Source organism: Globicephala melas, chromosome 13, assembly GCF_963455315.2.
Source record: "Globicephala melas chromosome 13, mGloMel1.2, whole genome shotgun sequence".
Taxonomy (NCBI): Eukaryota; Metazoa; Chordata; class Mammalia; order Artiodactyla; family Delphinidae; genus Globicephala; species Globicephala melas.
In genome coordinates, this window is record NC_083326.1 from 16,812,327 (window position 1) to 16,836,964 (window position 24,638).

General features: G+C 34.9%; 1 protein-coding gene across 6 annotated transcripts in view; it reads left to right on the forward strand.

The window, feature by feature from the left end:
- Window positions 1–24,638, forward strand: part of RELCH (RAB11 binding and LisH domain, coiled-coil and HEAT repeat containing) — a 121,883-nt gene that overhangs the window by 56,084 nt on the left and 41,161 nt on the right. For all 6 annotated transcript variants that reach the window (XR_011377949.1, XM_060310444.1, XM_030868109.2 and 3 more), the window contains 6 exons: window positions 8,659–8,771; window positions 12,837–12,927; window positions 15,662–15,733; window positions 19,791–19,931; window positions 20,372–20,536; window positions 22,733–22,880. Coding sequence is in view for 5 of the 6 variants with exons in the window: in XM_060310444.1 (XP_060166427.1) it covers window positions 8,659–8,771; window positions 12,837–12,927; window positions 15,662–15,733; window positions 19,791–19,931; window positions 20,372–20,536; window positions 22,733–22,880 (730 nt within the window). In the remaining variant the exon portion in view is untranslated. The remainder of the gene's footprint in view (window positions 1–8,658; window positions 8,772–12,836; window positions 12,928–15,661; window positions 15,734–19,790; window positions 19,932–20,371; window positions 20,537–22,732; window positions 22,881–24,638) is intronic.

The following is a 24,638-nucleotide window of genomic DNA, read 5'->3' on the forward strand; positions in this document are numbered from 1 at the left end:
ACCGTGGGGACAAGGACCCTGGCAGCAGAAGTTCTGGGAAGTACTCCTTGGCATGAGCCCTCCCAGAGTCCTCTCGTGCCGCCTCAGTCTCGAAGCTCCCGCCCCTGCTCCTCAGGCCCGGTCCCCCTAATAATTCTTTAAATGTGTTTTAGAATTCATCAATTTGATCCTAGAATGTTTCTTTGGGGGAGGGTTTTTATTACTTGTTCAGTCTATTAGCTTGTTATTGGTCTATTGTGATTTTCTATCTCTCTTGACTCAGTTTTGGTAATTTATGTGATTCTAGGAATTAGTTCATTTCTTGATTATCTAGTTTGTTGGTGAAGCATCATTTATGGTATTCACTTATAATCCTTTTATTTTTTGTAAGGTTGCTACTAATGTCCTCTCCTTTATTTCTGATTCTAGTTATTTGCATCTTCTCTCTTTTTCTCTTAGTCAGTCTAGCTAAAGGATTGTCAATTGTGTTGATCTTTTCAAAGAACCAACTTCTGATTTTGCTGATTCTCTTGTTTTCCTTGTGTATATTTCATTTATCTCTGCTCCAATCTTTATTATTTTCTTCTTTCAGCCGGCCCATAGTTTAGTTTGCTCTTTGTTGCAAGGTTGTTGACTTGGGATCTTGCTTTTTTAATGTAGGCAATTACAACTATAAATTTCCCTGTGTCCTGTTTATGCTACAGTTCACACATTTTGGTATGTTCTGTTTCTCTTTTTCATTTGTCTCAAAGTATTTTAATTTCCTTAGTTATTTCTTTGACCCATTTGTTGTTTAAGAATGTGTTGTTTAACATCAACATATTACTGAATATTCCAGTTTCCCTTCAGTTATTGATTTTTAATTTCCAGTGTGGCTGGAGAAGGTTCTTTGTGTGATTTTAATCTTTAAAAACTTACCGAGAATTGTCTGTAGCCTAACATATGTTCTCTCCTTGAGAATGTTCCATGTGCACCTGAAAATAATATATATTCTGCTGTTGTCATCTATAGTGGTCTATATATGTCTATTAGGTCTAATTGTTTTACATTGTTGAAGTCCTCTATTTCCTTACTGATCTTTCGTCTAGATATTCTATTATCGAAACTGGGGTATGGAAGTCTCCAACTATTATTGGAGCTGTATTGTATTCTTTCAGAGGTATTTTCTGCATGTATAAGCAAACTGAAATATATGATCTCTCCATGAATTATGCAAATGCTACCATACTCTATGCACTATTTTGCACTTTGCTTTTTTTCCATGTAACATATTTTTGTATCTTTCTATGTCAGTAGATAAAGAGCTTTCTCATTCTCAAGACTGCATAATATCTAGTCTTCTATAGTCTTTTAAATACGTTTTAAATTAGGTATTTCAAGCTTTATTGACTACACTGTCAGTAAGGAAGATATTTTACATCATGTGCCAGTATATAATTACACATGTAATTAAAAGAAAAGTGTTACAAATCAAGTCTTGCCTTTATTACAAAAAGTTAGAAGATAGTATCAAACAGGATTTTATAAATATTTTAAAGCACTAAAGAATATACCTAAGTAAACAATAAAAAAGAAAAAAAAGCTCTTTGTGACCCACTCAGTTGACTTTATAACCCACTATTTTAAATGGAGTGACATAAAGGTTAATTAAAACTGTCTAATAAATTAAACTTTATGTTGTATAAAAGTGGAAAGTACAGTGACTATAGATATTAGTGTTATTTGTTTTTGTTTTTTAAAAGAAAAATCGCAACCTCACTTAACCTGCAGGGCACAATTATAGCATTTTCCAAATTCAACATACCGTATTTTCAAATTTAAGATACCATTGAGTGTAACAATTATGTACCTTTAAGAAATAAGAATTCCAATTAATTTATGATAAGCTGTCCATTGTAAGGTGCATCCCAATTTCAGAGATGATAAAAAGTGAAAAAAAAATTTTCTCCTATGTTCTGCGAAGTAGTGATAATCTCTCTCTCTTTTTTTTTTTTTTTTTTTTTTTTTTTTTTGCGATACGCGGGCCTCTCACTGTTGTGGCCTCTCCCGTTGCGGAGCACAGGCTCCGGACGCGCAGGCTCAGTGGCCATGGCTCACGGGCCCAGCCGCTCCGCGGCATGTGGGATCCTCCCGGACACGGGCCCGAACCCATGTCCCCTGCATCGGCAGTTGGACTCTCAACCACTGCGCCACCAGGAAAGCCCGTGATAATCTCTTTTTACCAGCTTGTATTTTAAAAGACTTTTTTGCCTGTTCATTTTGGGAGAAAAAAATAAAATAATGAACTGATTTTCTATATAGTAGTTCACATTAATGTATTGGTTGAGGAACTTGTATCTTTCAAACCAAATTACAAAGTAAATATATTTGTCATTTGATATATGTATATAGTAAAATAGGCTAAAGAAGTTGATTTTTCACAATTTCTGCTTTAAATGCATTTGAAAGGGAAATTCTGTAATTTAAAATAAGATTTCTTAAAGAATTACTTCTAAAAGCATTTTAAAATAATACATCTAAATTTAATGTTCATTTTTATTCTATGGCAAGGAAATATATGTCATCAGCTAGCTAAATTAGAAAAGCAAAGGAGAAGCCTGGGCCTGGAATGGGGGTGCAGCAAGGTGAAATGGAAAATGAGTCCAAGCTTTCTTTGTAGGATGTTCCAAAATTAGATTGGGGATGGTTGCACAACTCTGAATATACTGGAAAAAACCACTGAATGTACACCTGAAATGGATGAGTTTCATGATATATAAAATATATATCATTAAAGCTATAAAAAGAAAAAAGATAAAGGAGAACACCAATTCCCTAAAAGACTTAAAAGTAGCTAGTTCCTCTAAAGACTTGCTCATCTTCTGAGAAACTAAACTTTGCTCTTTTACATTGCCATTCGTGGTTTACTCCATGGTAAATTTTTAACTTACATGTAATAATAGCCCCAGATAATTACAACTGTATGAGAGTAATATAGTAGTACAAGTAAAGTAGATAGTACAGTAAAGTACATAAGCTTGGTCCATCTTCTTACCCATGTAGACTGTGTGTGTGTGTGTGTGTGTGTATCTTGTAATTTTTGGAGTAAATCACATGCTCTTTAGCAGTATCAGAGTTTGAAAGTCACTTAAGTATTTCAGTTAGGCTTCCTAAAGGCTGAGCCCCAGGAATTATAGATATTAATAATTCTACAAATAGATATTTTAGCAGCCCTTGAAGTGTAAAACTTTTCCAGAGGTGAGTAATCTTTTCTTTTCCTTATGTGAGTCTTTGCAATGTTTGTTCTTTATGTTTTTTCTTTACATGTTATTGTCAACATCCTGACAAATTTCAACTGAAAATCTAAGTCAGAGGATGTACACTTGTCAGTACTTGAATTTAAATTGTAATTCATTATTGCTTAATCCCTAGGCAAAAGACTAGATGTAAAAAAATTTAATAACAGTTATCTAAAATTTTTTAATTAATTAATTAATTTTTTGACTATGTTGGGTCTTTGTTGCTGCACGCGGACTTTCTCTAGTTGCGGCAAGCAGGGGCTACTCTTTGTTGTGGTGCACGGGCTTCACATTGTGGTGGTTTCTGTTGTTATGGAGCATGAGCTCTAGGTGCATGGGCTTCAGTAGTTGTGGCACACGGGCTTCAGTAGTTGTGGTTCGCGGGCTCTAGAGTGCAGGCTCAGTAGTTGTGGAGCACGGGCTTAGTTGCGCTGCGGCATATGGGATCTTCCTGGACCAGGGCTCCAACCCGTGTCCCCTGAATTGGCAGGTGGATTTTTAACCACTGCACCACCAGGGACGTCCCCTATCTAAAATTTTTAACGAAGCTTGGGTTATAGGAAATAATTTTAGTGGAACAGTGAGGACAAGCAGTGAACTATAATTAATTGGACTAACGTCACCTTTCTAGAACTATAGAATTTTGCTTCTTGACCTGAAGTACTCAAACATTTCCTCCTTGGCATCTGATCTAAATGCAATACTTCTTTTTATGGTTTAGATTCCTTTCAGATTTTGGAGCCATTATCTTATCAACATATCCATGCTTTTTTTTTTTTTTACTTTTAAAATTTGCCTGATCTCATTTCCTACTTCATTTCTTTCCCCCTTTAACATCTGATCACTCACATTGTTTTAGATCCTGTTTAGGTACTTATTTTTCCTTCTGTTTTTATAGTCTGAACACACACTAATCTTACTTGAAAGTGATTTCTTTATTATTATTAGAAGTTATTTTGTTTTACTTGTAAAACTGAAAAGAAGGGACTTCCCTGGTGGTCCAGTGGTAAAGAATCCGCCTTCCAATGCAGGGGACGCGGGTTCGATCCCTGGTTGGGGAACTAAGATCCCACATGCCTCGGGGCAACTAAGCCCAAGCGCCACAACTACCGAGCTCGCGCGCCTCAACCAGAGAGCCCATGTGCTGCAAACTGCAGAGCCCACGCGCTCTGGACCCTGTTCGCCACAACTAGAGAGAGAAGAACCTGCACACCACAACGAAGAGCCTGAACTGCAACGAAAGATCCTGCACGCTTCAACGAAGACCCCGCGTGCTCTAACTAAGACCCAACATAGCCAAAAGAAAATAAATAAATAAAATAAATAAATATTTTAAAAAAGAAAACTGAAAGGAAAATCCTGGAAGCGTTTCCTGTTTAATTCTGTACAAAATTTCATAGGAAGAGTGGGAGAGCTTTCATATAGAGAGAACTAGCATTGTTGTTAAAATTGCAAAAATCAAAATAGTTAAAGCAAAAGTCATTTACTTGAGTAAAGTGCAAATTACTAAGTCTTTAGGTTAATGAAGTCTATAGACCTTGGAAATATGTTTTCTAGTATTGTGGTAATAAGGTACTGGAATACCTTCTGCAATAGGATTACTACACTGATTTCCTCTCTAATGGTCAGTAGATCAGTTTTGTATTTCACTTCAATACACATTAATTGAGTACTATCAGGTGCTAAAGTATGTTTGAAAATATTTAAAATTTCTGTTGCCTTGAAATATGGAGACAATAACATTTTTATGGGCGGGGCAAGGGATTCTTTTTGGATATAATGTTACCAAAGCTATAAGTATTATTTTACCATGGTTATTATTCAAAGACATTTTCAAAACCACTATCACATTGTTTTCTGAAGAAAATTTAGCCACCATTTTTTAAATGTTTTATTTATAATTATAAGGAAAGTTTTTTAAACACTAGACTTCATCAGTTGGAGAGATGATACCAAAGGGAGAATATTGATTCAAATCTATAAATTTATAAATACAGTTGACCCTTCCTTGAACAATGCAGAGGTTATGGGTGCTGACCCACACACAGTTCAAAATCCCAGTATAACTTTTCATTCAGCCAACCACAGATTGTGTACTACTGTAATACATACTTAAGGGAAAAAATCTGCACATAAGTGGACCCACACAGTACAAAACCGTGTTGTTCAAGGGTCATTTGTAGTGTGAAAATGGTAAATAGGGTCTTAAATGGATGAATTAGTACTTCAGAGTCTTGAAAAAGGTGAATTCACAATAAATAAGTGATATACAGCACAGCAGATACACACTTAACACAGAATTCATTATTTCAGGAATGGTACAAATAGAAGTTGTGAATAAGTAAATGAATGATAGAGGAAGAGGAAATTAGGATATTTGGAGCTAGTCAGAACTTAGCAATTAAAATCCTTGATGGCTCTATCACAAACAGACTACACTTTCCACTTTTTTCTACCATCACTTTCTGGGCCTCTTCTCAGCTCAGTGTTGCTGTAAGAAGAGACCATCTGGCATACTTTATACACTGGGTTATAACTGCCATAGCCATTAATGTGCCAGGCTGTACCCAGTTCTCCTTGCCATAGGCTATCAACCAAAACTTATTCACAATGACTTCCCATATTTGTTGATTTAGCCAGCAATAAATAAAAACAGATGGCAATATAAATTATTACTAACCATGACTGAGCATAATTTTAGAGTTCAAGGAGACAAGGACTGACAAATCATTTTGCTCCCATGTGTCAGTTTGGATTGGTTGGTAATGGCTGCTGTGTTGAGAAGGCTTTTTGAGGCCAACTTTGATCTCAGAAGGAAAAATTAACAATCCCATTAGCCATAGATAAGAAAAATACAGAAATATATGTAAAGATAAAGAATTTTTGATTTCTGCACTAATCTTAATTAATTCCTATATATTTCACTTGAGGAAACTAAAAATCAGAGAAATTTGTGGTTTTCATTAGGTTCTTTGGTACTAAGAAGTATTGAGGCAGGAGCTCTTCTAGCTCCTCCAAGTTCAGGGTTCTCGGTTTAGCACATCTATAGCCATATTCCAGTTAAAAGATTCTTTATATTAATGTATGACATAAACTTCCTCTTCGATTAAGAATCACTAAGCCTCATGATTTTAAAATAAAGAGAAAAGGAAAAGAAAATGTGAGGCACAAAAAGTAAACAACAACAGCTATTTTGGTATACTTGTTATGGAGATAAAGAAGCTATTTATTGTTCTATATTTTAAACAGAGTGTATATGCATGTATTTGCAGTTATAGCAAATATCTTACCTATATTTCATAACTTTATTTTTTAAAAGAGTAATACAATAGGAAGAGAATGGAATAATATAATATAAGAGTGTATATTTGGAGATGATTGGAAAGCAGGAAGAAGGGTTATGAGGAAGCAAGAAAACCCATGGGAGAGAAAGGTCTGACATGAGGGGAAAGTACAAATAAAATATTTAGGGTCTTTTTGATTTTCAGGCATTAAAATATTTTCTCTTTTTGTTAGTGCCTTCTAGAATAACTACTTTTTCATCCTTAAAGTTTTACTCTCAGTGTGATATGCTGATGTGCAGTCTTAGTCCTCTTATTAGTACCATTGGCTCTTAGCAGCCTCAATGGAATCCTTAAGGATCCTTGATATTAATGGTCTTCTACCCTAATATTTTATAAAAGGTTGTTTATTTTCTCCTCCAAAGTCAAGACTTACCCATCAAGCAACATATTAAGCATCTGTGGAAACATTATATAACAATATAGGATCCATACGCATACTGTTCCATTCCCAGTGCAAAATTATTTTCCCTAATTATTTTTTATTTCTTTTGCTTTTCAGTTATTCACTAATCTAAAATGTACAGAGGTGCCTAAATAGAAAGATGGCAGAATAAATGTTTTGAATTTCTTTTTGCTTCTCAGATTTATTCTTAGCTCTTCTTGTCTACATCTTTGTACTTTCAATTTAGAATTATACCGAGTAATTATAATTTTAGCGTAATATATAAAGATGTTAGAAATAATGGAAAGGACTTCTAGTCACGCCTTTAAGTTTCAGTCTCAACTCCTCTAAAAAGCGTATCATCTGTTTCTAAGGGAGCATCTTCAAAATAGGAAGATACTTCTCCTACAGTGTAGACTTTTCTTCAAGGTACCATGTATTAGTATGCAGTGATCAATTCCTATTTTAAATCTGCTAGTACTTTTTGGTGGGTAGGGAGGCAGATGGGAAAAAGAAATGGGAGTAATCATTCTACCCATTTTATTACATCATAGTGATTTCTTTAAAATATCTGCAAAGTAAGTTAGAGGATTTCTCTCCAAAAATATTTTATCACTTTTGGACTTTTATTTCATTAGATTTGAAAATCTATTCCAAAAATGAAAAACATTAATATCCTTTGAATATATTTTAGAATTTAGTCTTAATTTAATTAAAATGGGAAACAACTTTAATTTTCAAATACTTCTTTGGAAGAGAGAAATAAACTTTTGTCTATTACTTTCCTTGAAAATATTGAATTTACCTCTGCATGTTGAAAGTGCAACAAACAAAATATTGTTAAAAATTTTCATTTCAGCATAAAGCATTTCTACTAACATTTTGTAGTTGTACTGAGAGCATTCAACATCTGTGGAAATGGTCTTTAAAATTAGCCACTAGGTTAGGTGCTAAGGTTACAAAATTATTAATTATATCTAATCTTAAGAAAGATTATATGGTGCTTATGGAAGTGGGACGAGTTGTCTTTATTTTCTGTTATCATTTTAAGTTTTAAAGTATAGTTAACTTCTGCAAGTGTTTTTTTAAAAACACTTTCAAAATTAAAACTACTGGACTTCCCTGGTGGTGCAGTGGTTGAGAGTCCGCCTGCCGATGCAGGGGACATGGGTTTGTGCTCCGGTCCAGGAAGATCCCACATGCTGCAGAGCAGCTGGGCCCGTGAGCCATGGCCGCTGGGTCTGCTCGTCCGGAGCCTGTGCTCCGCAACTGGAGAGGCCACAACAGTGAGAGGCCCGCGTACCGCAAAAAAACAAAAAAAAAAAAACCCAAAAATCTCACAAAATTAAAACTACTATATCAGCTTATAGTAAGATAGAATGTTATTTAGTTTAAAAACTAATAGACCCTTGGGAAGTATTGGATAAGAAAACAAGGTTATTTGAATTTTAAGTTACTTTATTACGTTGTGATCTGCATCTTCTGCACAACCAACATAAAAATATATGTTTCAGTGTTTTCTCTTGAATTATCAGCCTTACAAAGTTAAAATTTGCTCCTATATACGCTGAGGTTTATTTCATTTTAAATGTCCATTTAAGAATACATTGGGGAAAAAAAGAATATTCTGCAATGCATTTTTACTTTGACTTTTTCCACCTTCATATTTCTTTAGGAGTTGATCCCCCTCATATTGTGTACAGCCTGCCTACATCCCGAGCCTAAAGAGAGAGATCAGCTTCTCCACATACTTTTCAATTTGATCAAGAGACCAGATGATGAGCAAAGGTGGGTTATGACCACTTCTTTGGTAAATAAATATAATGTTGACTTATTAATTTGGCATCATGATTAGCATTTTAATATAAATGCCATCTTTTCTTTCTAATATCTATTTTAATAAACAGAGGAAACACTGACCTTGTTCACAGTGCCCTGCAGTGTTTTCATTCTTGTCATTTCAACTACTCATGTTGAATTTGTACACTTTTGTGTTAGTTACCTTTGGATTTCTAATTCTGATATTTCTTTGCTTTTATCTTTCACATTTGATTTCCAGGAACTAAATATTTCCCCTTTTCCCCACAGATGAACTAGATACAGCATGGCCTCTTCATGGTTATGCTTTACAAGAAATAAAATATTTAATATATGAATGTCTGCATCACTGAGCTATCTGTAAAGCAGTTTCTGTGTGGCTAAAGGGATACAGTGTTTTGGTTAGTCCTGAGTCAAATACCCACAATCAAGGATGCCTGAATGGGGAAATGAGTTATACCTGATGGTGGTGGGGGGATGGGCCACACATCGAGAGACTCTCTGGAAGAAAGGGGAATGGGTTTTGATCAAGCAACAGTGATAGAGGTCTGCCTCAGAAGGTAAGACCTTTAAATACTAGGTGAAGCTGTGCAAGTGTGACTGTGAACGAAACATCTCGGTGGATGGGTAGGTAGACTAAGCACCAGTTGGATAAGATTGAGCTATTGAAATGTTTTTCTACATAGTAATTTTCTATCTTAATAAAGAAATAATTTTTGCTTATACTTTTGCAAAAAATAGAATTATACATTATGATTAGGTAACTTTATATAATTTCAGTACTTGTTTTACTGACTGTTACAGTTTTTACCTCTTCTGAGAATGTTGGAAAATCATAAAAGTGAACCATAAGACAAATGAAGCTCAAAATTTTAAACACAAGGAATCTCTCCACTATGAGAATAAAAAGTCATGTAGACTTTAAAACTCTATAAGCATATATCTCTTTCCTACCCTTACCAAAATATACCTGAGCAAGCAGAGAAACATGTTTTTCCAGGGTCCAGTCAAGATTAATCTACATGCTAGTCAAATGGAAATAAGGGAAATTCAATCAAGTTCCATTCATTGCAAACTGAAAATTTTCTAAGGACAATTCGATGGTGCTATATAGGAAAATTAATATTTTATTTTCTCCTTGAAAAATACTATTCCCTATCTTGGTAACTTAGTTAACAATTAAATACCACTTATTACATTGTCATTTTTAGATTTGCAAGGCAACCTCTAGTTCTACATAGCCTGTTTTCATAGACTCTGCATGTAGAGCTAACAGCTGCCGCCTGGTGGCCAAAAGTACCTATAGCCTTACTTCAGGTCAAGATATGTCAGGATTTAAACACTCATTTCCACTCTTAAATCTTTCACCTTACAGAAACAAAGTTATTTATTAAAATAAACTAATCAATTTATTAACTATATATATGAATAACTAACAAAGCAAAAATTTTAAGTTAGCATGATATGTTTGAAATATAATCAGTTGTTACTTTACTTAATGAATCTCAAGCTTCCTTGCATCCTAAGAGAAACTTAATTTTACGAGCGATAGTAGTACATTTTGGCAGTTCTATGCTAACAGCCATAACTAACACCATATTTCTACCTGTGTCAAATAATTCCTATCCTATGATTTTCTACAAGTAAGAACAGTGTTTATTTTTACTATCACAGGAGCCTGTTTCCAGTGCTGTTAATAATCTGTAGACCGTCTGATCTTTTCTGTTTTCAAATGTATTTCAAAACTGTCCTGTTTTTTAGAATTTTGAATCTTAACTCTGCTGACTAAGAAGTTTGTTTTGAGGGGACTAACATTTTTTAATCAAGTTCGTACATCTTTAGTATAGTGATGGTGACTCATTATTTAAAGTCATTTTACATGAAGCTCTTGTATAAGTATATACTTCTTATGTGTGTTTGAAATGCTTAAATTTCACCAAAGTTCATTTACTATAATTATCAGATTTTTCTAGAACCTACATATATGACTTCTCATTATTTTAATATACTATGGGGGTAAAAATGATCAGACATTTGGAAATTTTCAGTGGGAACAGGCAGCTAACATGTTGTCTTAAAGCTTGGGAATTTCTTTTTCTATTTTTATTTTATTCACTTTATTTGCCTTCCTAAAGTAGGAGAAAATAGAAAAACAAAAGAAAAGTTGAGAAACAGGCATAGAAGACAATGATATAAAGGGAAATCAGATAGATAAAAATTACAAGGTTATGGTGAGGAGAAGCTGCAATATACAATGAAGACTTATTGGCTCAACATTTCCCTTCTCATTGTCCAGATGCTTTTTGTCTGTTATTATTCTCCTCAGCCTGAGAGAACAGTTGTAGCTAACTTGGCTGAACTAAATAGAAATGTAAGGTCCTTATTCAGTTTAAGTTAAATTGATGTATTTTGAGAAACAGCAATGAGTAATGCCTGGGCTTTTATAATTAGTATGAATTAAACGTTCTATTTTGGTTTTCCTTAAAGTTGGCTACTTTGAAACATCTATGGAAAACATACTTTTTTTTTTTTAATCAGGTTTTACTGTTTTGAAGTCATAGTCAATCAAAAGTAAAAAAACTTGCAATTCTGCCTTTCAGAGTCATTTTAAATGGAACTTCATTCTGAAGAGTGAAAAATCTTATTTAAAAATTTAAATTATATATCTATCAATTCAAATGAAATTATCACATTAGTTATTTATATATTATTTCATAACAAATTACCCCAAAAGAAAGTGGTTTAAAATAACACAGTTTATGTGGGTCAGTTTATCTGGGTCTTCTTCTTCAGGGTCTCTTATAAAGCTGTAGTCAAGGTGTTGGCTGCGGCTACAGCCACCTCAGGGTCCATGGGGGAAGGACTTGCTTCTAAGCTTTGTCGTTGACAGGATTCAGTTTCTTATGGATCTTTGGACTGGGGGCCTCGGTTCCTCACTGGCTTTTGGCCAGAAGTTGCCTTTAGTTTCTAGCCACATGAAACTGTCCAACATGGCAGTGTCTTCATCAAAGCCTGCCAGCTGAGAAGGCAGAAGAGAGTGTCTCACAAGATGGATATCACAGGCTTTTGTAATCTGATCTCCTAAGTGACATACCATCACTTTGGCCATTATTCTTTTCATTAGAAGCAAATCATTGGGTCCAGTCTACACTCAAGGAGATGGGATTACTCAAGGGCATGAATATCAGGAGATGGACCTCATTAGGAGCCATGTCAGAAGCTGCCTACCACAGTTATCTTGGGTGCAATACCAAAAATTCTCATTTAAGAAATATCATTTTGGGCTTCCCTGGTGGCTCAGTGGTTAAGAACCCACCTGCCAATGCAGGGGACACGGGTCGGAGCCCTGGTCCGGGAAGATCCCACATGCCACGGAGCAACTAAACCCGTGCGCCGCAAGTACTGAGCCTGTGCTCTAGAGTGCGGGAGCCATGACTACTGAAGCCCTGCACCTAGAGCCCGTGCTCCGCAATAAGAGAAGCCACCGCAGTGAGAAGCCTGCGCGCCACAACGAAGAGCAGCCCCCACTCGCCGCAACTAGCGAAAGCCCACGCGCAGCAACAAAGACCCAATGCAACTAAAAATAAATAAATAAATAAGTTTAAATCAGCTATACTTCAATAAAAATTTTAAATTTTTTTAAATAAAAAAAGAAATATCATTTTACCAATATGACATCGTAGTTTTTAATTATAGAAATACTGGGAAAATAATCACTGATTGTTTTAGTAGCTAGAAACTGAAATTCATTAGAAACTGAAGCTTTAAACATATTATAATCTCAGAATGTATATGTGGGAAGTTAATTTAGGAGGTTATGAGATTCAGCTTCACACCAGTAGAGAATCCCTTCACAACATCTCTCACAAATGGTTTTGCCACTGCTGGATGGTGGCAGCCCGTCCATTGTGAAAAGTTGAATTTGTACAAAAATATTGTACTTCATGTTAATTGGAGCTGACTCTTTTTAACCCTTTGTCCTAGTTGTGCTTTCTATGCAAATACGAATCTTTATTCATCTGTATTATCTTTCAGGCAAATGATACTGACAGGTTGTGTGGCATTTGCACGTCATGTTGGTCCAACACGTGTAGAAGCTGAACTTTTACCACAGTGTTGGGAACAGGTAAATAATTGTACTGGGTTTTCCCTAGCTATTGTATTCTAATTTATTATAAATGTTCATATTATCTTTTAAGAATGCTTTTAGGAAATATGTGGGATATAAATTATGCTACTGTTTCTATAACCCAGCACAGTGATTTAATAGTCCTTAAGAAAGCTCCGGGATGCTTTGCTTTATTCATTCTTCCAACAAATACTTAACACTATTTCCACTGCCAGGTACTGTTGTAGTCACTAGGGATACAGTGGTGAATAAAAGACAATGACATCCTAGTGGAGAGGTAAGAGTAAACAAATAAATGAAACGATGTCTTGTAATTTATAAACTATGAAGAAAAAAAAAGGTAGGCTAAGGGTTAGAGGGTGATAGGGAGTACTGTTTTAGAAAGGGTGGTCAGAGAAGAAATCTCTGAGAAAGGGATGTTTAGACAAGAATCTGAATCCAATGAGACAAAACACAAAAATTCCTGAGTTCAAGGATCTGAATCAAGTGAGATACAAAATATGAAAAATATACAAACTAATGAGTTCAAGGGAAAGCAAGAGGTTGTGTGTATGTGTAGGTAGGTAGGTAGATAATAGAAATCGTATCTGTATATATTGTATACTTGTATATATTACAAGTATATACAGAATATAAAGTGTAAACCTTTGATGTAGGAGGTTTATATATATTTATATTTCAACTCACTATTTACTAACAATACTTCTGGTTTTATGTTGAATTGTAATATTCCAGTCCTCGCTAGAACTCAGAATCTTTGACTTTCTAGATTCCATATTTAGGTCATTAAGTAACTTATTCTTCCATCTTAAAAAGATGGATTTCTTACTTATGAAGACAAATTGCATGGCCTTATTTATACTAGCTTTGTCACTTATTCTTAAGAAAAATTATTAGCCTCTGGAATATCGCTAAAGTTTATGGTCTTTTAGAATTCTGTTCCCATTTTCTTTGAGTATTCATTTTTTTCTTTAGAATTTAGTGGAGTCATATCTAGATTCATTATTTAAAAGGGAACATTATATATATCCATATTATCTCTGAAAATCCATATATCATCTAGAGATTATAGTGCATACTAATTTAGGGTTAGGCTGTAACCACTGAAAAGTCAAATTAACTTGGAAACAACATATATAACTTTGAATTTACAATTCTGTACAGTTATACATATGTATATGCAATTTTTAAATAGTTTTTTCCATTTTCTTCTTTTAACTTTTATTGAGATGTAATTCAGAGAGCATACAATTCATCTATTTAAACTGTACAATTCAGTGGTTTTTGTAGTCACAGAGCTACACAACCATCACCACAGTCAATTTTAGAAGAATTTTATCACCCCCCCCAAAGAAACCCCAACCCCTTGAATTGGTTCTTGTACTTAAAGATTGTTTTAGGTATTCTGGGTCCCTTGAATTTCTGTATGAATTTTAAGATCAACCTGTCAGTTTCTGCAAAGAAGCCAGCTGAAATTTTATAGGGATTGTGTTGAATCTGTAGATCAATTTGGAGAATGTTGCCATCCTAATAGCCTTTCAATCCATGAATTTTAGGATGTCTTTCCATTTATTTAGGTCTTTTAAAATTTCTTTCAGTAATGTTTTATAGTTTTCAGAATATCACTTATGCACTTTTAAAATTTATTCCTGAGTATTTTATTCTTTTTAATACTATTGTAAATAGAATTTTTTAAATTTTCTGTTTATCACCAATATATAGGAATACAGTTGATTGTTGTGTGTACATTTAATTTTGAGACTCATTTTGCTAGACTAAAGGAAAGTAAAATCGAAGTTTACATATTGCATACTATGACATTGAAACCATTTTGTTTTGAGGTTACTATTTCTGGATTAAATTTTATTCAGAGATGTCAGTTACCAACGTCTCTACCGCCACCTCTTCTGTAACCTGAATAAACATGGATATTGGTGATCTATCTAGCCGCCTACCTCCAGTTTGTTGCCCAGTAGATTGCTACATAATTTCTTTTCTTAATTTTAGGCATCCAATACATTAATGAATTATGTCACCTTTTCATATGGGAATATGAGAACAGATACACTTCTTTTCCAGTCAAAGAAAGATTTATATTCTATGAAGAAGACATATGGGAACAAAACCCAGTATGTGTCATTTTTTTGTTTTTGTTATTTTTTGTTATGGTTCAGTGTAGTCATTACAGTAGCAAAACCCCATCATCTTGCATATGCAAACAGGAATGAATTGACGTCTGCTTACTTTAAAAACAAAATCATAACACCAGTCAAGGGCTCTGGTTAAATCATCGATTAATTTACGTCCTAATCCCTGAGGTAAAAAAAGAGGACTGAGCAATCATTCCTGGCACATATTGTAGACTGTATCAGTAAATATCTAGAAGCTGGGTCTTCCAAATTTAAAAATATACTAATGTTGCTAGGGAAGGAGAATGTTGCTCCTGACATCCTAAGGAAAGCTTAGTCTTGGGCAAGCCCACAATCTCTAGACACCTTGCCATATTTTCATCTTTGCTTTATCTTCTTTCTCTTTAACAGGTAACCCCTGTGACCTCATTTTTTAGGCTCTCCCTGATTCCCTTAATCCTGATCCAGGTATAGGGATCCCCGAAGTGGAAAAGAAAGAAGCTTTATTGCATTCCTAACAGGATTTATGGTGAAAAATAATTCTCTATTGGAGGAAGGGAGGGTATGTTGTTTATGCTTGATTTATTTATTTTTTACTCTAGATTAATCACAAATACCCAGAAAGAAGATTGCTTGTGGCGGAATCTTGTGGAGCACTGGCACCTTACCTTCCTGTAAGAATTGTAATTTTTTCTTAAAAACCTTTTTCTTCCTTTTGTAACAATAGAGAAACCTTTTTTTCAGGTGTCTAATTATACAGTTGAATCCAAATTCTGTCCTAACAAAGGAAAAAGATGAGCCAAAAAGAGAAGGCTCACATTGACACGATATGGCACTGCAGACAGATAGGTACATTAACCATTGATTTTGCATGAGTATAAATATATTAAACCTCATCAGCAATTCTCAAAGTGTGGTCTGAGGACCCTGGGGGTCCCATGAGATGAAAATTATTTTCATGAGAATATTGAAACATTTTTTGACTTTTTCTCTGTGTTGACATTTACACTGTTAGTGCAAAAGCTGTAATGGGCAACAATGCCAGTGCATTAGCACTGATCAAGGCAGTGACACCCAAATAGACAGATAATGATTGTATTCTTCGCTGCCATGCACTCTCAGAAAAAGTCAGTTTCACTTAAAAATAAGCTTGGTGAATCAGTAAAATTATTAATTCTACTAAATTTTGACCCTAAGTATGCATCATTTTAATATTCTGTGTAATAAAATGGAAGATACTCATATCAAGCCCTTTTGCTGCATTCTGAACTATGATGGCTGTTTCAGGAAAAGCACTCGAGTTGTAAGCTAAACCAGTTTTAGTTGACAGACCACTAAAAAAAGCTGTGGTTATTCAAACTTGGGATTTTGACAGACATTTTCATGAAAATGAATGAAATGGAACCTGTCATTTCAAGGAAAACAAGTAGACAGCATTCATTGACAGTGATAAAACTGGAACTTATAAGTGAGAACAAGAATTTTGGAAAACTTGTATTCACCACTGTGAGCTTGACAGCTTCTATTCTCATCAGAAGAGGCTATGAAAATACCTCTCCCTTTTTCAATTATATGTCTGTGTGAGGCCAGATTTTCTCAAATACTTCAACCAAAACAGTACAACACAGTTGAATGCTGAGCAGTTAAGAGGATCTATCTTCTTTTAAGTCAGACATCAATGAGATTTGCACAAAATATAAAACAACACCATTCTTCTCACTAATTTTTTGATTAGTTATTTTCATTAAAATTATAATTTCATTATTCATGTTAACCTTTAATGAGTTTATTTTTAATGATTAATCATTTTTAATTTCTCTTATTTTATTTCTGATATGATAAATGTCAATAGATATTACCCACCCAAACAAAAGCTGTTTGAGGTGCTCATTAATTTTGAAATGACTAAAGGAATCCTGCCACCAAAAGATTGAGAACCACTGCACTGTTGTGCCCCTTTTAGGTATCTTCCCATAGGTCAAGGGCTTAGAAGGGGTAGAGAAATGAGGTGACATCAAAAATTATTTTAATTTAAACAACCATAGTTTAAAGCAGAGCTTGACAAAATACAGCCTGGAACCAAATCTAGTCCACAGCCTGTTTTTATAAATAAACTTTTATTGGTACACAAGCACACCCATTTGTTGTGTATTGTCTGTGTCCGCTATCACACTGCAGCAGCAGAGCTGAATAGCTGCAACAGAGACTTTTTGGCCCCAAAGCCAAGAGTATATACCATCTGGCCCATTACAGAAAGTTTGCTGACCCCTGCCTTAAAGGGTCCTTTCTGTAAGATTGTTCTTTTAAAGGGGTACAAAAATTGGAATTGTATAATACAGGAGCTGTTTATGTTGCATTTACTGTTACCTCATAATCTTTGGTGAAGAGTGAGAAACCAATAGTCAATTGTCTTTTTAAAAAGTAAAATTTTGGGGCTTCCCTGGTGGCCCAGTGGTTGAGAATCCACCTGCCAATGCAGGGGACACGGGTTCGATCCCTGGTCCAGGAAGATCCCACATGCCGCAGAGCAACAAAGCCCATGTGCCACAACTACCGAGCCTGTGCTCTGGAGCCCGCGAGCCACAACTACTGAGCCCATGTGCTGCAACTACTGAAGCCCACACGTCTAGAGCCTGTGGCCCACAACAGGAGAAGCCACCACAATGAGAAGCCCGCGCACCGCAACGAAGACCCAACACAGCCAAAAATAATAAATAAAATAAATTTTAAAAATAAATAAATAAAAATTTTGGGTTTTTATTCAGAAGAATATAAAGAATAATTCATAGTCTCACTCCCAGTAACATTTTTTTTATTTTGTTAAAAATAAATTTTCATGCAGTATAGAAAAGAATAAAATGAAAGTCAAAGACTTCCCTGACCCTAGTCATTATCCCCAAAGATTACATCTTTGGGTAATGATTTTTAATTAATACTTACAGAGAATAAAAATTTATGCATATTACCAGCTTGCATTTTTACATCCTTTAAATTTTTCTTACCCAGAATTAATTACTCTGTTAAAAGAAGCAAAATACAGAGATATTAACAGTATGTGAAATTTAAAAATGTACACAAGGGAATCTTCATTTTTAAATTTCACAAACCATTAATACCTGTGTTCCTTGCTGCTTTTAACATTTGCATTTTTTATTTTGACAGTGTTAAATTGCCCCCAACCAAGATAGCACAGATTGTACTCCTGTCAACAGTGCGTTGGAGTTCTTATCTTACCATACTTCAACTGGGCATAATCACTTTATTTTTAATGTTTGCCTATCTTTTAAGAGAAAATTATCTTATTGTTGTGATACATGAGTGAGTTTGAGCATCCTATTATTTATTGTTCCAAGACAGAGATGAACATCACATGCTATCAAAGAAGAAGGAAACTGTTCCACACTGCTCCTAGTACTAGAATGCTAAGCAGTATTAATAATGGACTTAATGTTTCCTACATGGACCTCCACTTTCTTGTTCCCCACTGTAACTGGTAACAGTAAAACCTCAGTGTGGTCATGGCTTAAATGGAGTAAAGCATCCTGACTTGTCCTGTGGGTTCCCTTAGCATACTGAAACTAACTGCCACAGTTGACCTCAGGCTAGATCATTGCAAAGCAAATACCCAGCTGAAGTTTACTCACCTCTGTCCTTTTGCCTGTGCTGATATTAACCAAAAAGCCCTTTTAATACACTTTAAAAAAAATTGGGGGGAGCAATTTTAGCCTAAAGGATAAATAAACAAGGCTGTACCAAAAGGCATATTCACCAACCTAAATGTAACCAAAATTTGCTAAACTTAACATATATTTTTGTCTCTAAAAGTCAAAACAAAAGCTAGGTCATTTAAAAATGTCTTTTAAGACTTTGCTTTGCATACCAGATCACACTGTAAATTTATGAAAATGATCATATCCTTTTACTTTAACTATTATATGTAAAAGTAACTTAAACAAGTTTAAAGAATTTTATAAATTTGTCAACTTACAATAATGGTACAAAAAAAGAGAAGGAAGGGCAAGAATTTGTATAACAATAACACTTTATTCTAACCTCAGACATTAATTAGGCTAAAACCATGGGGAAAAAATTGTGTGAAATTAAGACACAACAGTGGTTGACATTATATTAAATAGCATCTGAAAATATCAACACAGTTTTTTAAGCACTTTTAAAGTTTACTCTCATGTTTCATCATCCTGTTTTAATATTTTTTCTCAGTTCTTCAGAAAACAGAACACCAGGATTTTATGTTTCCATACTCCTACCCCAGGCAAATGTTTTGCTTACCAGAGTGATTTTTGTAATCCCTCCTATTGTTATGACTGTCAGTGCTCTTATCTGAGTTGTACAGGTAGTGGTAGAAGAGTCATTGTCTGTTTATAGCAGAGTGTTGACTGTTGATTGGCCAAAAGGGCACTGTAAAGGTTTGAGGGATTGACACATATTTAGTAAAAATACAAAAATATGCTGGGAGATGATTAATACCAAGTTCAGGGTAGATGTTATCTTTAGAGAGGGAGTTGGAGGAAGGGGGAGAGGGTGGAGAAGAGTGATATTTCAGCTGTATCTCTAATGTCTTATGTCTTTCAAAAATGAGGACTTGAAGCAAACATAGCAACATGTTAATATATATTTAATCTAGATTTTGAATACATGGATATCTCATTTTCTATCCTTTTCTGCTGCTAGTGTAAATAAATAGTAAAACATGTTCCTGTTTATTTTCAGAAAGAAATCCGTAGCTCCTTGGTTCTTTCAATGTTGCAACAGATGTTAATGGAAGATAAGGCAGATTTGGTAAGAGAAGCTGTGATCAAAAGCCTCGGTATCATTATGGGATACATTGATGATCCAGACAAATATCAACAGGTATGTTTTTCAGAACGAATCCCATTTATTTCATTATAAAATTCCAAATAGTATAATATTCCAGATCTCTGATTCAGATATCCTATAATCTATAGTAGGGATGGCAGACGTGTCAACTTTAACCAGTTGAAGTTGGCTGCCTGGTTTCAGTTCTGCTATTTCAAGGAGGAGATGCTTTGATTCATTTATAGTATCTGACACAGCTTTCTGGCGGTAAATTGGCAACAAGTATGCCATGTTACCACCCTTTCTCTTTGGTTTTCCCATCAACGGATAAATGACATTTTTCTTTAAAGAAATTGGGAAGGATAGGATTATGAATGGTTTTCTTTCTTGCTTAAAATGTCTGCTACATGTACTGCAGTGTATATTTATTACATATTATTATGTTTTTTAGGTTTTTTTTTTTAATCTACATTTTGCCTATTTCCTTTTGGCAGGGTTTTGAACTGTTGCTGTCAGCCTTGGGTGACCCCTCAGAAAGAGTAGTTAGTGCAACACATCAAGTATTTTTACCAGCTTATGCTGCCTGGACTACAGAACTTGGAAATTTACAGTCTCATCTTATACCTACATTGCTGAACAAGATTGAAAAACTTCTCAGGGTAAATACTTCCTTTATTTATATAGTTAATAGAAATTTAAAAGGTGTGTTCTAAGGCATCTTGAGAGAATGTTGGGGGAACAAAGACAGAAAGTACCACTTAGCGAACATTCTAATTAACTACCTGTTAAAGACTCTGTTGGTCTGGAGCCAAGGGAGATTTGAGGAAGTTTTGCTTGACTGAAGCTAGAGGAGAAAGAGCATGGTCTGCCTTTTTTTAGCTAAAATAGCACCTTTGTGGCACTAACTCGTATACTATTCACAGTGCTACCTCTTCCTAGCCTCTTCTGAAGACTTAAATATTTTAGATAAAGTGTCAGCATCAGTTCCCAGAATGCAGAGATAACTAAAATATGAGTCTCTAAAGTTTTCTTATTTATACAGTGTCAAAATGCGTTACCTTTTTTTCACTGCAGTAGTTCACGTCCTGACTTTTTAAAGGGAACTTTCCATTCTTCCCAAGTAAAAGAATTGAAGAAAAGTTGAAGAAACAATAGAAACTTCTTGTTCTAATTTTTGTATTAAAAGTCTCTTTTAAAGTCTAGAAGAAAAACATTTCTTTAATGCGTATTGATTATGTACCATTAAGGTAGATACTTTATAAAGTATGTTATTTCATTCTTATAACCATTTGAATTATATTTTGCTTTTTGTGTGGAAACTGAGTGTTAAAGTAATTTGCTCAGGGTCCCAAAGCTGTCAAATGACAGAACCAGGATCTGATATCAGTCTCTAAAACCAAACTCTTGCCCTTTTTACCCCCAGATTTTAAAGGCTCTTAACATAATGTATTTTAACTACTCTGTAGATAGTCTTATATGTATACACGTGTATTCATTTAATTTAAAAATTGGGCTATTTTTTCTATAAATTTCAAAATGGGTGTTAAGAAAACTATAAATAGACTATACTGAAGTACTCCTTTTTATGAAACCTAGGGAATTTTTTTAAGTATTTTTTTTTAATATTTGCATTCCTTCTATCTGAGAATTATCCGTACCTAGTTTTTTTGTTTTTTGGGGTTTTATAAAATTTTATTTATTTATTTTTGGCTGCATTGGGTCTTCCTTGCTGCGCGCGAGCTTTTCTCTAGTTGCAGCGAGCCAGGGCTACTCTTCGTGCAGTGCGCAGGCTTCTCATTGTGGTGGCTTCTCTCGTTACGGGGCACAGGCTCTAGGCGTGCGGGCTTCAGTAGTTGCAGCACGCCGGCTCAGTAGTTGTGCCTTGCGGGCTTTAGAGCACAGGCTCTGTAGTTGTGGCACACAGGCTTAGTTGCTCCGCGGCACGTGGGAATCTTCCCAGACCAGGGCTCGAACCCGTTTCTCCTGCACTGGCAGGCGAATTCTTAACCACTGCACCACCAGGGAAGCCCTGTACCTGTTTTTTTTTTTAGTTCAATTTCATAACACAGCTAATTCCACATTGTTGCTAAACGTAGCTGCAGTATTCAGCACACAAGGTAATTCTTACATGAAGAAATTAACTAATTTAGAACTTGATAGTAAAAAACTAACATATCTGATATTTCTGACACAGTTGTTATTTATAATATAGTAATGACATCTCAAGTGGATTTGAACAGCAATAAATGCTTTCCTCTCTAATGATTCTATTTTTCACTTTAATATTTGGTTTCTGTGTACCATAGTGATCCTTTTACTCTTTTTTTTTTCTGTTATCTCTTTCTTTTGTTTTCTTTTGACATTTCTTCTCCTACATTTTATCTATACATTGAATTATTTTAAAGTGCTTCCAATGCTGGCAAATACAGTTGTCACCAAATCTATAAAAGAAGTTAGGAATAGCAAGTACTCCTGCTCGTTTAGCAGTTGAGCGTTTAAAATGATTCCTGTGGCTCACTTTAATTTCTTTAACCTGACTTATAAAATGTCAAAAGATAAGACCCTCTTAAAAGAAAAAGACCTTTAAAAGGAGTTCCATACAAATGAAATGACTGATGTTCACCCTAAAGTTTTCCATACAAAAGATTCTATTACTTCCACAATGCCTTAGTACTTCACATTTTCTCATACTCAGAGAAATTCAGAAAAGATTCATGGTCATCTCCATTAGGTGTGATGCTTTGAGTCTAACATACATGTCCTTAAATGTCTTATTGTTTGCCACAGAAAGGAAGAACATCATAAATACATAACCTCAGAAGTCTAAAGTTAGCTTTCACCTCCTTATATTTCAGGAAGGAGAGCACGGGCTGGATGAACATAAGCTCCACATGTATCTGTCTGCCTTGCAGTCCTTGATCCCATCTCTCTTTGCATTAGTGCTACAGAATGCACCTTTCTCCAGCAAAGCCAAGCTTCATGGTGAAGTGCCACAGATAGAAGGTACTGAACTTAAATTATGGGAGGAAAATGTAGAATATTAACAGCTTAGCTTTCCAAAGAATCGTTTCTGATTAAAAATGTAAAAGTCACTTTATATGACAGCATAATTACTAAAATGTATTATACATGTGGAACTGCATGGTCGTAGATTGTATGATATCTGGGGTGAACTATATGGCTTCATCTTTTATGGATAAGCCTCGTGGTAGTATTTTATAATATTTGTACTTTCTTTCCATTCTTAATCTAGAGCCTTTTATTATAGCCTTTTTTTCAGTGTTATAAGACAGAAATAAGCGTTTTCTTTCATTAATAGAGCTGAATTAATAGTTACCAGGACCAGTTTATGAAGCTTTTCATTTCCACTTTCTTTATATTTTTTCTTCCCCAGCTATTTCATCTTATTTTCAGTAGGGGAAGGTAAATGTAATTACTCTTTCCTGCTATGTCCTTGATAGGAATATAAGCATATGCAGCACAGTTTCTTTTTTTTCCAAAAAAAGAATATGATTTATTTTCAGAAATACATGAAATTGATAGCAAGAACCAGTATTTTCTTAGCTCAAAGTCTAGCTAACTAGTAAGTGACCTTTGATCCATGGTACGTGGTAGCCCCACTGCACCTAACCCCCAGGATAAACGGCTACAGACAAGTTATTACTATGTATGAGATTCCTTTGCAGCTTTTTCAGATTTGTGAATTAGCCGTGTCTCTTACGGGCTTCTGATAGACAAAAGAATTATACCATTGAGAAAATCAACACACAGTGTTTTTAGAATTATAGTTTTCATGTAAAGTAAACAGGGCTACCTATAATCTTTGGGATATGAAGCAGTGTGTCCAAGAATACACAAAGCACAGCATAAAAATGGTGTATACTGTTAGAATGCCAGTTTTACTTCGAAAATTGAGAATGGATGGGGTAGAGTTAGTTTAATATTTTTTAATGATATTGAGGAGAATGAAAATTCAAACTTTTAAGATAAATCTTCATAAAACGCTCACAGCTGGCTACTTTAGGTTCTACCCCTTCACTCATTAAGACACTTCATCTGCCTAGGGACTTTCCTGTCTTTCTAATTCCCTCTCTTTTTCTTTCTATCTTGCTGTATTGTTCTGCTGGGGCCAGCATAACGAAGTACCATAAACTTAGTACTTTAACAGCAGATATTTATTGTTTAACAGTTCTGAAGTGAACTCTCTCGAAGTCTGAGATCAAGGTATCAGTAGGGTTGGTTCCTTCTGAAGGCTGTGAGGGAAAAGCTGTTTCATGCCTCTCTCCTCGCTTCCGGTGGTTTGCTGGCAATCTCTGGTGTTCTTTGGCTTGTAGATACATCACCCCAGTCTCTGCCTTCACCTTCACATTCCGTTCTCCGTGTGTGTGTGTGCACACACATGCACTTGTCTCGGTCCAAATTTCCCTTTTATAAGATCAGTTATATTGCATTAGAAGTCCACGCTATTCCAGTATGACTTCATCTTATCTAATTATATCTGCAACAACAATATTTCCAAATAAGGTCACATTCTGAGGTTCTAGGGGTTCGGACTTCAACATATAAATTTTTAAGGGAGACACAGTTCAACCCACAGCACTTGCTATCATTCATTCATTTAGCAAATAATTCTTAAATGTCACCTATTGCGTGCCAAGCACATGTTAGAGATTAGATAGAAAATTTTCAAAACTACTTTACCATCCTGAACATATTCCTTCTGATGTTTATGTGACCTTTCCTTGTGATTATGTCTTTATC